General features: G+C 40.0%; 2 protein-coding genes across 3 annotated transcripts in view; both read right to left on the bottom strand.

Annotated features, from left to right (window-relative positions):
* The window catches only part of gpr158a (G protein-coupled receptor 158a), a 108,898-nt gene extending 106,400 nt beyond the window's left edge, over positions 1-2,498 (bottom strand). Inside the window, exon 1 of one of the 2 annotated variants that reach the window (XM_079601955.1) lies at positions 1,187-2,498. In XM_079601955.1, the coding sequence (XP_079458081.1) occupies positions 1,187-2,031 (845 nt within the window). In that variant the 5' untranslated portion in view covers positions 2,032-2,498. The remainder of the gene's footprint in view (positions 1-1,186) is intronic. The other variant, XM_079601956.1, reaches the window with a different exon arrangement.
* A 6,294-nt stretch (positions 2,499-8,792) lies between these two features.
* LOC306992697 (uncharacterized protein) lies at positions 8,793-16,224 on the bottom strand (the record flags this gene model as incomplete). The annotated part of the gene is made up of 3 exons (XM_079601827.1): positions 9,471-16,224; positions 9,155-9,295; positions 8,793-8,942 (listed from the first exon to the last, which is right to left on the bottom strand). Exons 1-3 carry the CDS (start codon positions 11,562-11,564, stop codon positions 8,793-8,795), a joined length of 2,385 nt encoding a protein of 794 aa, XP_079457953.1. The 5' UTR covers positions 11,565-16,224.
* Positions 16,225-16,820: the final 596 nt, after the last annotated feature.

Here is a 16,820-nt window from a genome sequence, read left to right as displayed (position 1 = left end):
TCTCCACCAAGTTAGCCTGATCAATCCAAACATCTCCAATGAACGCGGTTGTATATCGAGAAGCGAGCTGATTGTTCGGGGGCCGAGGGGTTTCTTGCTATGCAACCAGGGTTATTTTTAGAAGCACTCTACACCTTCAGTGATGGCTTACCATTCTAACCAACAGCATATGGCATAAAATACTCAAATGTGAACATTAAAAATAATTATTGTTACAGCAATAATGTTGTAATTCTGTAATAATGGACATACTTTGGCACACTCATCTCTGACAGATATCAGAATACTGCCTGGGTGAAATGCACACTGAATCATATGTTTTCTGTGAACCTGTTTTTAAACAATATGTATTGTGAACCATGCTATATCTACAAATAAACTTTGAAATAATTCGAATAGTGTGTTAAATGGATACAATCTGTTATTAATTACTCACCCTCATGTCTCTCCAAACCTGCAAGACTTTCATTCGAAGATCTTTTTGTTAAAATCTGAGAGCTTTCTATGCCTCCATTAACATTCTACGCAGCTACTACTTTGAGCTTCAAAAAGTTTGTAAAACCATATTAATTGAGCGGTTTAGTCCAAATTTTCTGAAGAGACTAGCTATATCGCTTTATATGATGAACAGATTGAATTTAGACTTTTATTCACATATAAACATTGATCAGCGAACATAAACAGGCGCAAAAACACATGAGCGAACATGCTTGAGCTTCCATTTACCTCAACTGATGTGTGAGTTGATCAATGTTTATATGTGAAAAAAAACATAAATTAAATCTGTTCATCATATGAAGTGATCGAGTCTCTTCAGAAAATGTGGACTAAACTGCTCAATTCATATTGATTTGTTTTATGATATCTTTATGAACTTTTTGAAGCATCAAAGGTTCAGTTGCTATAAGGGACAGAAAGCTCTCAGATTTCATTAAAAAATTAAATAATTTGTGATCCAAAGATGAAGGAAAGTCTTATTGGTTTGGAACGACATGAGGGTGAGTAATTAATGACACAATTTTCATTTTTGGGTGAACTATCCTTCTAACTTTCCAAAAAAGAAAAGAAAAGAAAGACCAATGCCATATAAATCCTCATAATAACAAATTGTGTGTGGATAATCTGCATTGCATCGTGTAATACTAATAAGCACAGTACATCCATTGTGAAATGTTACCAAAGTTACCTGAAGTCTGGATTCCGGTTGGGTTTGAGGCCATAGAAGCCAGCAGACAGTGTCAAGAGCCATCTGGGAATGAAATTCCCATTCTCACACTCCAAATACGGAGCTGACCAGTGAATCTGAGTTTTGTCGGTAATATAACTTTCTCCATTGCGCACAGACGCGTCAAAAGAGGCAAAATCTTGACTCAGCACACGTTTTTGGAGATGGGTCTTCTTTTTATTTTTATGCTCATGGTACCACTCTGTATCTGCCGTTCTGTTTTTCAACATATGGTGGGCAGTGCTAGATAAATCCTGGAGAATGATCTCTCCAGCTGCCCGTGTGGCCTGAAGGTAAACAGGTGGCCCGTCTGGAGGGAACTCGGCGCTCAAGGTGACCACTGCTCGATGGATCTTGAGGTCTCCCTCCAGGATACTCCTGACCAGAGCGTGGTACCACTCCATATCGCGTCTGGGACTCTGATCTCTGGACCTGTTCGTTTGTAGGATCATGTTGAGGAAGTTTGTGGCGTGAAGGACCGTGTCCAGCACGCTGCGCATGGAGTGATGCGCGTCTCCGCGCGTCCTTCCCCGCAACACCCCCAGCTCATATCTCCGTGAGCAGTTGGCGTGTTTTAAGGTGGAGGAATCCCCCGTGTGCAGAAACGCAGTCACCACTCTGGGTACCTGCTCCTCAATCTTCTGCGCTAAACCCGAATGGGGCTTCCGGAGGTGCGCTTGCTGGTTGCTGTGCGTATTATAAATGGACAGCTTTCCTTTTAGGTCCCAATCCTGTTCCGCATATCTATAATTTGATCCTATAACAAATCCGATTTGCAAGAGTAACGATATCCAGATTATGGCCATATCCCTCAATCCCGCTCTTTCACCTCACCAGCTTCAGTTCACCAAATCTGATGCGAGAAATCACAGCTGGAATGAATCAAATCAGCACAGCATTTTCACCTGTGGATTTCCACGCATTTCTACCACTTGATTGCTGGCCTGAAGACATTTATTGTATCGGTAATCCCTTTCCCCTCAGGTGCATTGGTGTTGTTTGTGTAAGTGATGCTGGTTTGGTCTTGTATCTTCTTGAATGAGCGCAGCAGATGTGTAGGATCCCCGATGCTCTCCTACCAATATGATGCTGGACCACAACAGACGTGATCGAATGAGAGAAAAAAAATCCTATTTTTCGGAGGCAGGGAGTCAGTACTTCACACTTGGATGACAAACACACTCCGCCCTCTTTCGTCCACTCCAGTCTTAAAGCATGAGAACGGCAGAAACCATTTGCTACAAACATCTAGTGATGTCCGATTCGCGAAGGGATCGTTTATTGAACCGGTTCGGAAGTCAGAATCATTCGGTCAGAGCACTTATCCAGTTCTCGGGTTGCGAAGCGGCTGCATTGAATTAAACTGTTCTAAAGAACCGATTCGTGGAAATGAGTCGGACTTCCCAACACTACCAACGTCCCGTCTTCTTCATCACCTTATAGGGTTTGGGAAAGTGCCCTTGATTGGTGTATGGTCATTTCTGCTGTCAGTCATTTGACGGAGGGCGTGTTTGTAAACCCGAAGGAGCTATCCAGTGCTGAAAGGAAAAAAACATACATCGTAAAACGACGATAAATCACATTAAGGTTTCGGGTTTCGGCAGAAATAGACGCTCGATGTGCAGGATCACGTTTATAAAGGCTCTGCTATAAATGTCAACAGGTCAAGCGGTTTAAAAGACACATTGCACTGAGACAAGCGTTGCTGTACAGGTTATTTAATTATGAGCTCGTATTGAGAGGAAACAATAAAAACGGAATGCCGTGGTTGTTCATCACAATAAACAAAACGCGTTCTTGTTTTCCGCCAGGGCTGTTTTTTTAAATGTTTATCTATGACATGTCTGACGTCTTTCGCCGTTGTCTGTTATTTCTATGCTTGTCTCGTTAAGACGCCCTCAACTGTTCAAAACGTGCTTTAAACCTCGGCGTTCGGTTTCATTCCGTTGCGTTATGAACGTCTTTGGTAGCGTTGTCGTGTCTCGTTGTTACAGCGTCTCGCGCGAAGTGAGTCGCTTTTTTTCTCAGACGCCGGGTCTAGTTAAATAGTGCAGCTTTAAACCCGGGTCTCGAGATAGGACTTGCGTGATTTCACATCCCGTTGCGTTCCGTCTAGCAAAACGCGTATTGTCACACTATACAACGCGGTTCGTCCGCGCTATATTATTTGGTCTTTGTAGACATGCGTCAGACGGACGTTATGGACCTTTCGTCGCGTCTCGCTCTTACTTGCAGCGCTGCGTTTTAAGACGCTGTATCAAGTTTTAAAGTTTCAAAACGCGTCTCCGCTACGCTGTTTAAACGCTAGAATGCGTCCTGTGTTGTTTTAAATTCAAGCCAATGCTGTAATACCCCCTAAGCATTTATTCTTGAATTAAACATATACAAGCTGAACAAAGCTGTTTGCTTCTAGGAGACATCCAGTGCGTAGCTCTGCTTGTCGCTCACTGGGGGAAATACTGCAGTGAAGCGAACAGCACAGGATGAATGCATGCAACTGCGTGAGGATGTGAATCATGGTGCAATATGAGTCATCATCGCCGCACGAGCGCTTAATCCAGATCTGTAAACAATGAGATGTTCAGAGCGGAATCTAAACGCGTGCGTCAGGGGCGCAAATGACTCAAGCGTCTAAAGGAACTGAAATGGCACATATACAAAAAACAATCGGTGATGCCATCACTGTCTGCAGAGGTGCATGGGTCGAGCTTACCAAAGCTCCTCACAGAAATTCATGACTCTGAATAACATGAGCATAAATGGACATATTTGCACATAAGACAAGATGACAAGATAATTTGGTGATGTTATAATATAGCCTAATGATCATATGCATAGCCTACACTGTTATGCATTATTTATAAGGGAGACAAGGGTTTGTGGTCATATAGGGAACTTGTCACAAGGGAGTAAGTACACGTTTCTAGGTCAAAAGTCTGACAGCATGTTTATTTCTTTGGCAGTGTCATTGTATTTTGGTTTTGAACACCTAAATTCGGACATTATTATCATTCGAAACAAAATGTGCAATATCATCTTAATATAAACTGTTAAACTTCTAAGCTGCTTGGTAAATAAACATTATGTGCACTTCTTGTTCAAACATAAATTAACTGTGTGAGAAGGTTCTCCTTATTTTAATTTCATTTATTGAACTCTTTGTTTTGTGTCTGTATTTTTGTATTGGCTCTTTTAATCAAATGTTTTATATTTCATAATTTTAAATTCAGACTAAAAGCCAAACATCCAATAATAGCCCATAAAACATTTAAAATGCAGAGTACTTTTTAGATAATATTTCACATACTCCGTATGTGTGAAAGCATGCCTCTGTGTGTAAATTATTATTTTTTCCTGGCAATAATAGTGGGAATATTAAGTGGATTTTCTATATAGCTAAACAAACTTTAAAAATACACTATGAAATATTCATTAAAGGAAAAAGTGTGTTTGCTAGACTCGTACCTTTTTCAGTACTTTAGCTGGAGACAACATCCGAAAAGTCCACTGCAAAAGGATTCGCCTTTAAGCAAACTTTTGTTTGATTGGCTTCTAATCTTTTGCATAATGCAATGTCCCTTGCAATAAAGTCAATATCCATTTTCTTGTATTGTTACAGATGTAGGCAACGTTTATAACTGATCTTCAGGTTGTGTGGCCTTCTTAATAGTGGTTCTGTTGTTAAAAACTCTCCCTTTCCCTCTGTTTCTTTGTCTTTTTTTAGGAGTTTATGAAGTGTCATTCATACCATATGCAGGCAGGAGGCAGGGAGAAGACAGGTGAGACCAGGGGTGACTGGAGAGTGTGGCCACAGGAGGGTTGTGTCAGTCCCAGAACCTGATCACATGCGTTTGGCAGCCATGGTGGTAGAATATGTCTATTTGTGTAACATCTACTGCACCTCACAACTTTTAATCAGAAACTGTTTATATAATTGATTACACGTGTATTTTTTATAATAATATTTTTAAATATCCCATTTACGTACCCTCACAGCCCCATCAGTGAGGATCAAGCACCACTTCAATACTAAAACAGAAAGTTAACTCATTCATTTTATACTTGATATCACAGTATTATCATTAATATAGTAAAGAGTCTTCACATGAGGTATATGGACACATACTACAAATATTCCACTATGATCCACACAAACTGAAACAACTTATTGTTTTGATTTCATGCCATAAAATAGAACGGAATGTGGTTAATGCAAAAAGATCATAACAGAAATCACAATTAATTATCACTGTAAACAATATCTACTATATACAGTAACAAATATCTACTGCTTGATTGCTTACAGTATTGCAAAATGTAATCTTTATTATCAACCAGCTCTGCTAAATGTGACAATATTGCATGAAGACATTGTTACGTGCCCTCTTTCAAGTCTAGGAGGGTGTAAAAAACAGGGAGAGGCTGAGAGAACTGCCATCTCCAGGTCCAGGGCAGACACAAAAGCTCAATGGCACCAGGTTTTAAATAAAACAGAAGTTTATTTTTTTTAAATTGTGGGATATCAATACACAGAGGCTTCTCACAGAGGGAAAATGGCAAAAGAATAAACAAAAGAGCAACCTTACAACAAGGTTTTTAGAAACAACTTACCTAACAAGACAAAAGACATTCTCCATTACCCGACTCCCACTCTAATCAAAACAAAAATTACTCTTTGAATGAACATAAAAAAAAATCATGGAAAGGATTTCCACATGATTAACTTGCTTTATTTCAGCATTATGCAATTTTGTTATTCCAATTTAATGTACTTACGTTGGGTCAACTTAATTTATTAAGGTTGATTCAACTTATTTACTATTGTTTGGCACAGCTTAATTTAATAGTGTCAGCCCAACTAATGTTAAGGTTTTCTGACATGATTCAAGTGTTTTTAATTTTTTCTATCATCCATTAATATTTCATTTATTTTAATGACACATAATTGAATCGATAGACTATAACTAGCTATTTGCTAGCAGTAGCACATATTAGCAAATGCTAAGATTTACATGCTCCTTCAACCAAAGCAGTTAAACGTAACCGAATCAGTCACAGCCAAACACAATGCTCCACTCTTCTCCACAATGGTAACCCACTGTAATTTAAATGGTTCTAATAATTCCAATGTAATTGAACATTAAACACAATTACACACTATCAAGTCTTGCACTTTTCTAATTTTCTCAAAAAAAAAACATAAAATAACACTTAATTTGAACATTTATTCTCTCTTAATTTAACCATATGCAAAGCATGCTGGGAACTAACAAGCACCGCCCAGTTTCAGTTAATGCAACACAAATCATTCATGTAATCCAACACAAACGGATTAAGTAAATTTACATTTTATATTTAAGCAGATTGAACACAATCAAATTAAGTTAGGGCAAAATGGCAGTTGGCGTCGCACTATACCGCCACCCTCTGGATGTAAGAATTTTTTACTTAACATAAATGGTTTGTGTTTAGACAACACGTTAGGATTTTGTACTGTTAAGATGAGACATAATTACGTGGACCTTAATAGAAAAAAACATTTCAAGTCAACAAACACAATTATTATAAGTAAACTAAATATAAATATATTATGTAAAGTGCACAACCTTCCTAGTTCATATTTTTGAGTGAGGGGCTCAAAAACAAAAAGGCATCTCCCTACAAATTATTTCACAAATAAATGGTCCAGAACAAGTAAAAAGATGATAATGAACAGGGCCACTTAATGTCTCACATACACAAGAGTTAGCTGAAGCACACTACACAGCTGTTCAGTTTTTACCTGACACTACAGGCAAAGCAACATACACAACTAGAGAAACAACAAGGACTAGGACCAGAAGATGATCAACATGGAAAGCCACAGTCTTTCTCCTCTGCCTAGAATTCTCTGGGGCTGAATCTGAAATCGCCCCCTATTCCCTCAAATAGGGTATTATTTGAGGGGACAGCCATTTGTAGTGGTGTCCGAAACCATATGGACGTTATTTAGTGCACTCATTCAATCCCATATTGCACCGCAATAATGGCAGTCCCCATTCGCTCACTTGTTTTCATTCACTCCTTCAAGTGAACTTTATTAGTGGACTAACATAGGGAACAGTGATTGAGGGTTTAGGGGGTGATTTCGGATTCAGCCTGGGTTTCTTTGCACTCCACCTAACGAGCTGGGACAGGAATCCGGTGGAACTCATGATCCTGTCAAGTGGACAGTGGGAGGAGCAACAGTTACAAACTCACTCCAAAGGGAGTTATTCTCAATATCAGTGCTCACTGTTTCTGAACTCCCTCAAACGCCTTGATTGTAGTCTGGAGTTTTCTTCTGGGAACGAATATGTCACAATTTTCCTCATTTAAATAATTAAAACCACTCATAATAAGATGGCGGGATACACTTAGCCTCAAATAGGGGGGACCGGGGATGGTTGTAGCATTTTTTGACATTTCTGTCTGTATCTTGGAGTTCTTTTAAGCCAGTGCATTCAAAATGTGATTAAAACTAGTTACAAGTGTCAGCTATGAAAGGACATATCTGTTATCTTTGCACAGTCCGGGTCAGTTGTAACATACCATGGGGTGAGTTGTGACATTATGAAATAAGGATCATCAGTGAATGGTGAGATATTTTGCTAAATAAAATGATCCTGTCAGAAGAATTGCGCGATAACTTTATTATTTATTTGTCCGTCTGTATCATCTCAGTGAGCTTTTGTGAGGTTTTACGCATGCGCAGTAACGTGAATTTAGCGTTTTCAGGCATTTTCCAAAAGTTTCTCATCCACACAGAAACGTCGGGATACCACCTTAGAGCTTTGACACAAATCGAACACTGCTTGATATATATAATATGCAGTTCGCATTCTGTTTGCAGTTACATTCTGCAATTTTTTCATGCATTCTGATTCCTTCATATATTGTGTCTTTTGCAAGGCCATGCAAAATATTAATCAAAACCTTCAGTAAATTACATATATTTTATATTACACTGCATCAGAAAGTTAGGTTATTACAGTATATGTAAATATCTGGCATAATTTATGGAAATAAATATTTATGAATAGATATTTAGAGATTCAGTTTTTCTGTATATTGTACTTCAAGGTATACATAGCAAAAGCAAATCTAGTGAAAGATGCACCAAAGAAGCTTCCTAAAATACGTTTTTTTTTTTTTGTATACAAAAGTTCCACTGATAAATGTAAAGTATAGTAAAAGTATTTGGACTTATATCTGTCATAAAAAAATTAAAACAAACCTTTATCTGATGATGTTTGGGATGCTATTGTTGCAAGATAATGTATACTGAAGTGAGTTGTATTACATAGCCATTGTCTTTAGCCATAATTTGTGGCAAATATGAATTATATATGTTGTTACAATGCTATTCTTTGGCTTAGTGTGTGAATTTAATCAGCTCAGTGACAGCAGATGAAAATGATCTGTTTATAACACCAGTGCTAATTAATGTGTTGTCATTGACAAAGAAATAAATACACAGTTTGTATACAATATATATTTTTTACTATACATGCATTCATATAAGGGATGTACAATTACAATATAAATATTAAATATTTGAAATGACACAAAATTTTGCAAATATGCTACATAAATAGTCAATTTGGTCTAAGCTGTCTGGATCCGACTGTTGGTTGTTGACATTGATTGCCATCCGCTGCTTTTTTTGTGGGGGTGACCTGTCCTCTCCTGCACTGTCCTGTTGAAGGAACAGACATAATCATGTAGCGCTGACCAGAATTAATGTGTTAATTAAATTAAATTAAATTAAATTAAAGTGTTTCTATATGAAAATCTAAAGAAAAAATGCTTCTACCATTTCGATATGAGGGGTCTGAATTGAAAAGGATATAATTCGCATGATCATCCCAGATTAAATTATTAAAGTATTTAGTTTCTAAATCTTCTAACCAAAGCTCTTTTCCGGGTCGGCTGGGACCTGGGCTGAAGTCTGTTCTGAGTTCTCCGGTTCGGTTGTGAAGTGGTTATCTGAGGGGCTGGATGGTTGTAGCGCCTCAGTTCTGGAGGTGCCTGACTCAGACCTGCGTTGTCCTGTTGAGAGAACAGATATAATCATGCAATTAATGGGTGCTTCTTATACAGACTAAATCTAAAGGTGTATCTTTTTTTATCATTTTGAAATGTAAAAGGATTTTAAATTGAGGACCTAGAAAACATAGTAGCATAGTTAAAGGCAATGTTTACTTGTTTGAATAAAGGGACTTACAGAAGCTTCTGTGCTCCACACCCTCTTACTCCATCTGGACATGGGAGCTCCCTCGGGAGACCTGGGTGGATGCTGTGGGGAACGCGGTGGAGAAAGTGTTTTCTGTGGGATCTTGGCAGGCGCAGACACTCCATTTTGGATATTCTTCTGCCTCTGCTGTTGCCCCCAGTGTTCCCTCAACTTCTTCCTCTGCTGCGTAGGGATCCTGAGGTTTGCGGAAGACACAAGCACTGGTGCATTTTGCACATGTTGCCTCAGCAGCTCAGGGTTTTTAGGATCTGTCCTCTCTGAGATCTTGTCAATGACAGATGCTCCTTGTGCATAACACACAGGCGCTATCTCAGGCTCAGGGATCTTTGGTTTTTGCCTCTTTGAGATGTTGTCAGGCACGGGTGGTCCTTGCAGAAAAGCTTGAGTCTTCTGCTGCTGCAGCTCCTGTCTTGCTGGCTCAGGGATCTTTAGTTTTGGCCTAGCTTCAATCTTGTCCTGCATGGGTGCTCCATGAGAGGAACATGTGACCACCTTCGAGCCAGCCACTGGTTTCCTCAGTAGAGACTGGATGGGCATGGGCGTTTCCAAAGAGGCCTTTTTCAGGTGTCTGGTCAAATGCTCAGGGATCCTGAGTCTTCCTCTTTTGGGCTCAGGTGCTTCCTTTGGGGATGCAGCAGGTACAGATGCTATCTGTGGCTTTTGCTGCCTCCACTTTCTCCTCTGGTCCGTAGCCATTGTTGCATCAGAAAAACTTGAGTGCTGAGCTTTCTCCGATGCGTCACTGAAGACCAGGGATGAGGGGAGGTCTTCTTTTTTAGCACTGGGAGAGTTCTGCTGGGACCTGACGAGCATACATTCTCCCTGTGTGGACCCGTCAGGCACATGTGCTTTCGGTGTCTGCTGCCTCCAAGGCTTCATGGTCTTCAGTTCTCCCTCCTCATATTTCCCAGGCCTCCTCTTTCTCCACTGCCCTGTGGTCTTAGATGCATTACTGAAAACCAGGGATGAGGTGAGGTCCCCCTTCTCAAAACTGGTGGGCACAGGTGCTCCCTGTGTGGATCTAGCGGGCACAGGTGCTCCCTGTGTGGATCTGGTGGGCACAGGTGCTCCCTGTGTGGATCTAGCATGCACAGGTGCTCCCTGTGTGGATCTAGCGGGCACAGGTGCTCCCTGTGTGGATCTGATGGGCACAGGTGCTCCCTGTGTGGATCTGGTGAGCACAGGTGCTCCTTGTGTGGATCCGGCCAGCACAGGTGCTCCCTCTGTGGATCTGGCCGGCACAGGTGCTCCCTCTGTGGATCTGGAAGAAAAGCGTGCATCCTGCGTCGTCTTCTGCCTCCACTGTGTGGATCTGGTGAGCACAGGTACTCCCTGTGTGGATCTAGCGGGCACAGGTGCTCCAGCCTGTGTGGATCTGGAAGAAAAGCGTGCATCCTGCGTCGTCTTCTGCCTCCACTGTGTGGATCTGGTGAGCACAGGTGCTTCAGCCTGTGTGGATCTAGCGGGCACAGGTGCTCCAGCCTGTGTGGATCTGGTGGGCACAGGTGCTCCCTGTGTGGATCTGGCCAGCACAGGTACTCCCTCTGTGGATCTGGCCGGCACAGGTACTCCCTCTGTGGATCTAGCGGGCACAGGTGCTCCCTCTGTGGATCTGGCCGGCACAGGTGCTCCCTCTGTGGATCTGGCCAGCACAGGTGCCCCAGCCTGTGTGGATCTGGTGGGCACAGGTGCTCCTTGTGTGGATCTGGTGGGCACAGGTGCTCCCTGAGTGGACCTGGAAGAAAAGCGTGCATCCTGCGTCGTCTTCTGCCTCCAATGTGGTGTAGTCCTCCGTGTTGTATCTGAGAAGCCCGAGTGCTGGGAATGAGCCTTCTCAGATGCATTACTGAAGACCGGGGATTTGGGGCATGATGTTTCTGCTGCCTCCGATGTTTCCCCCCACTGGCCTGAGATGAGGTCCCCATACTCAGGATCCTCAGATATGGGGTCTGAAACTTCCATAATCGCCCACCACCGTCCTGCAGCAAGGGCCGTAGTGAGCTCATCCGAGAATTCAGACTGCTCTGCACTCTCAAAAATGGTGGGCATGCTTGACAAGGTCATATTGATGTTGGATATGATGTGGAAAATTAACTAGAAGTGAACAATACTTGAACATAAAACACTATGAAAGAAAGAGAAAGGGAAGAGATGATGTGAGTAAACATACAGTACAAGAACCTGAAAGCTTGTTGTCTTAAGCCCAACGTATATACTTATGTCGTCCGCATTCTGCAATTTTTGTCATCTTAAGTTCCACGGACATCCGTGTGCAGCCTAATTTTTGTGTTCGCACTAACGGTGAGTGCACAACAACACTGTATAAAAAAAAGTTGGTTTAACTTAAAAAAGCAAGTTACCTTGTTGCCTTAAAAGTTTGAGTTTGTTGTAATTAAAATTTTGAGTTAATACAATGAAGAAGAATGGTTTAATAAACAGAAACTCAAAATAGTATGTTATCTTCACACGTTAGGTATCGAAGTTGATTTGACAAAAGATAAAAAGTTGTGATAAATCATAAAAAGTGAACAGTGAACGCATACACAGGGTGATTGTTTAGACAGAATAATGTTGACACGACTCTGTACTGCTCTTTGACATCTGCAGACTATAAATAAGAGATTGTGCGGTGTCAAACTGGTCCACCAACTAATAGCTGTGCGGACACAACTGTGCGTAAGATAGTGCGGAACGTGGAAAATAAAGTACTGTACCCAGGCCTTTAATTACCTAAAAAAAATGTAAAAAAAAAAATGTATACAGTGTATGCCCAGTGGCGATCCATCAGAAGAGGCAAGGGAGGCTAAGAGCCTCCTTAAAATGTATTTAAAATGAACAATGAAGCTAAAAAAAGTTAATTCTTATTTTTATCAATTTCCCTACTAATGTGCATAACTCAGATGCACATAATGTTAATGTAGGCTAGTATAGTCATTTATTATAATGGCCGGTTGTCGAGGCAAACTTGATTGATTAAACGAAGCTTAAGGCCAATAAGCTTTCACTTTAGTGTGTCATCAGATCTGCTATCGTTTTGTCAATGAAATATAAATTATCAACAATTATATATATAGCCTATATAAAAAGATTTTATCATTATTGATTTACGGCTCGTACGGCATTTTAAACATTTACAGGGGTAAGTCTGTGATTTTATTGCCGTCTGAATCCTAATGTCAGTGTTTTTCACCCTCATTTCCACTCAAACCGCCACTGTGTCATGCCTATTTATTTATCTAAATGTAGCTACAGCAAATCGAGACAATAATATTCCACAGTTTAAGCAGATTCTTCTGCAAATTATGAAAAGATTAAAATTCAGATCCCCAAACCCTGTAAAAAGCATACTCACACAATCGCCGACTCGCTACAAGAAGAATAAATTCGCTGCACTATTATATACTCACCGAACGTTCATTATTACGTGGCGATCGACCACACGAGTTTGTGAGTGATGGGAGACCCAGGCTGTTTTGTTGTATTAAAAGTGAACATGCAATACAAACAAAGACTGACTTAGCATTTTTAATTCATGATTGTTGATACAAAAAATAGCTGCTGTTTATTGTTTATTTTTAGAATTTGCAGCTGGTGCATAAACGGGAGCAAGTGAAGCTGGGGATGGCATACATTTTATTGAGCATAACAGACCACTGAAACAAAATAATCAATAGATATTATTATTTTGCAGCGATACAGCAAATTTGTTCTAAAACACTTTCAAAGGCCACTGAAAGCTGTCAGTTAAGTCCTATTCGGACGCTAATTGTTTATGGGCTCGTACGGCATTTTAAACATTTACAGGGGTAAGTCTGTGATTTTATTGCCGTCCGAATCCTAATGTCAGTGTGTGTGTGTTTTTCACCAAACCCACGTAAAAATCCCTGGCCAAATTTGACAAACAAGTCGTAGGCTATGGTAATTTAATTGCTGTCTGAATCCACATCTCTGAGTTTACAAGAAGATATTCAAAATTCACTGTTTAAATCCTTTTTTATCACTACCGAGCACCATATGTATAGCCCTGCACTTTTATTACTAAAATGCTGGAATAATTTACAAGAAAAATATTTAATCGCAGCTCCACCTCAGCGAACAAAAAGAAAGCACGTAAACATTTTATATGGTTATTGTGGCAGCAATATATGATACAATTTTAAAACAGGCTATTATAGTTGGATTACTTTTTATAATATCCCATGAGTCCTAATAAATGCAATTTCAACTATTTCTGACTGAAATGCTTCTTTTATAAAGAACACCGCTTTCTCATAATGCAGTGAAGCAGTCCCTGCACGAGAGAATAATTGATTCTCGAGCCATCGATATCAATCAACAGATTCAGCAGCATCGCCACGGACAGCACCGGGTAATGTCGCACGTAAGAAGGTAGGCCTATATCTTAAGCAGCTTCCTAGGTATGGTTCAAGGTACACGCCAAGAAATGTTATACCTTTAACCGCCGCCGGGGATTCTCCTCCGTCTTCAAGTTCATCCCCAGGATTTTCTTGTTCCTGGGGCTCTGTTACGACGAGTGGTGGTGTGTCTGCACCTTCACAATCTCGTTTCTCGTTTCAGGGTGTGACTCAGAACGTGGACGTTTAGGGAGCAAAAAACTATCCATGGTGTAGGCCTATTTTACTTTGCTAAAACTCGCTATCAAAAACAAGCTGAAATGCGTTAAGGTCAAAGGTTCGCCGGGGGCTGCGCCCATTGGCCAAAGAAGATCACCTGTTTCGGCCTCATGTTATTATAGACTAAAATATATTAAATTATTACTTGATTCCTATTTTAAAAACATGAAAAAGAATATTAAAACATGACATTAAAATATAAATATAAAAAATTACAGACATTTCTTGGGGGTGCTGGGCAGGTGCTATAATAGGCTATAATAGGGGGAGCTGCAGCACCACCTAGCTCCCCCCCGGCGCCGCCACTGCCTTTAGTTAAGTAATACCTTAAGAGTCTTTGTAGTGCGCTAAGAGACGTTATGGGAAACGCGCAGCCCTGGTCACTCTGGTGGTTAAAACTTTTTGCCAAGCACGTGTTAGATGTTAATGTTTACACTCTCGTATAGTTTTTTTCTCTCTCTCATCTGTTCATCAATGGTTACAGTAGCCTATATATCAAGCAGTATATATCATAGAGTCTCCACAACGGCGTTAAGTTGAAGCGCGCGTCCGTGTGAAGTGCGCGAGCCTCAGGAAAACAAGACACTGCAGCAGCGGCAAAGGCAAAGCACTTGATTTAAAGGGCACCTATTATGACATTTAAAATGTTCATAATGTTGTTTTGGGAGTCCCCAACAACAGTTTTACATGCATGCAATGACAAAAAACACTTTTGTTGTCGTATAATATGCATTTATTTTTACCTGATTTGCTCACCGACTCCCAAATGATTCGTTCAACGACTCATTTTTCCAAACCCCTCCTTTGCGCGACGCTAATCTGCGTTGATTGGTCAGATGACCCAGTCAGTTGTGATTGGTATACTTATTGTCTAACATGGAGTACAATGATGCTTTTATCAATTAAATTGTGTTATAATAATGATTATAGTCCACTGCTTTGTAGTTTGTAGTAAAAAACTAAAAATAAGATAAAGAATTTAATGTTATGTTAGCGAGCATAGCCCAGAGTTAATATTGTAAAAGCACAATCAGTCTTTGTTTGCATTAGCCCGATGCATAAAAACATAACGTTTTTACAAAAAAAAAAATGCAGTTTACGTTACTACGAGGTATTATTCTATTCTTTTAGACAACTCCGAAAACAACGACTAACACTTCACATATCTCAATACAATTGTCATTGAAGACCTAGAAGCTAAACGGTGCTTACACAACAAACAACATAATTATTAAGCATGCTACATAAAACATAAAAGCAACAATTATTAATAACACTTACAGGTTGTGATACGGAGGAGGAAGCTGATGCAAATACACTTGGAACTGAACCTTCCTTCAATATCAGCCGGCTCGCGAATCCAAGTTTGATTGCATTTAAGTTGGTAAAGCAATCGTCTTCAAAATGGCGCGAACAAAGCACAAGGCTCGGACTATACTTCTGTTGTATAGTTGTATATATTAATTGTAGCCACTTAGTCTTCAAATGCTCCTCCTTGGGCAGATGAGCCGCACTTCAGAACACAGCGTCTCGTCGCCATGTTTGCAAGTTTTCCCCATAGACAGTATATAAACCCTGGCCTTGGAGCGCAATAAGTGGGCGTATCGTATTCAAATAACTTGACTAGTTGACGTCATCTAGTCAGAGAAAAAGCTTCGGTCTTCTAACGATTCATAAAAATGATTCCGAGTCGACTCTTACTTTTGAAAGACAATAACTTTATATACGGTGCACTTTCATATTTCAAACTTTGCAGGATGTTTTTGTTCACTTAAATCTATGTTACACACTACATGAAAGGTAAATTTCAAAATTCCATAATAGGTGCCCTTTAAAAAACAACACATTTTAGCGCTAGACCGTCTTTTATTTAATAGCGAACTAAATGAATGCTGGGGGGTTCTAATCCGCTCTCGTAGCCTATAGTTAATTTTTTTTCTCTCTTTCTCTCATCAAAACCGAATATGTTAATCAGTGGTTACAGTATATATCAAGCAGGGACACGTTTGTGTGCATTTATGTCATGATTTCACTGGAACGAATAGTCTCCACAACGGCGTTAAAGGGATAGTTCACTTTAAAATTAAAATTCTGTCATCATTTACTCACCCTCAAGTTGTTTCAAACCTGTATTAATTTATTTCTTCTGCTGAACACAAAGGAAGATATTTTGAAGAATGTCGGTAACCAAACAGTAGATTGTACCTATTGACTTCCATAGTATTTTTTTTTTCCTACTATAGAAATCAATGGGTACAGTCTACTGTTTGGTTACCGACATTCTTCAAAATATCTTCCTTTGTGTTCAGCAGAAGAAATAAATTAATACAGGTTTGAAACTTGAGGGTGAGTAAATGATGACAGAATTTTAAAGTGAACTATCCCTTTAAGTGATAGATTGAAGCGCGCGTCCATGTGAAGACTGTGCGCGAGCCTAAATAACTGTATCACTGATAGCAGCGGCAAAGCACTTGATTAAAAAAACAACACATTTTAGCGCTAGATAGTCTCTTATTTAATAACAAACTAAATGAATGCTCTGCTAAATAACTGGAGATGTTTTATTTATTTTTATTAGGTAGCCTACATCCGTGCCTCGAAATGTCCCAGCCGGCATTCGACGTTGACCGGTGAATCAACGTCAGGGACAGAGTGTCAGGTCCACGTTGAATTGGTTTTCGATTTA

Source organism: Phoxinus phoxinus, assembly GCF_949152265.1.
Source record: "Phoxinus phoxinus genome assembly, chromosome: 24".
Classification (NCBI taxonomy): Eukaryota; Metazoa; Chordata; class Actinopteri; order Cypriniformes; family Leuciscidae; genus Phoxinus; species Phoxinus phoxinus.
Note: the sequence above shows the minus strand (reverse complement) of the source record. Positions and strands in the feature narration are given on the sequence as shown.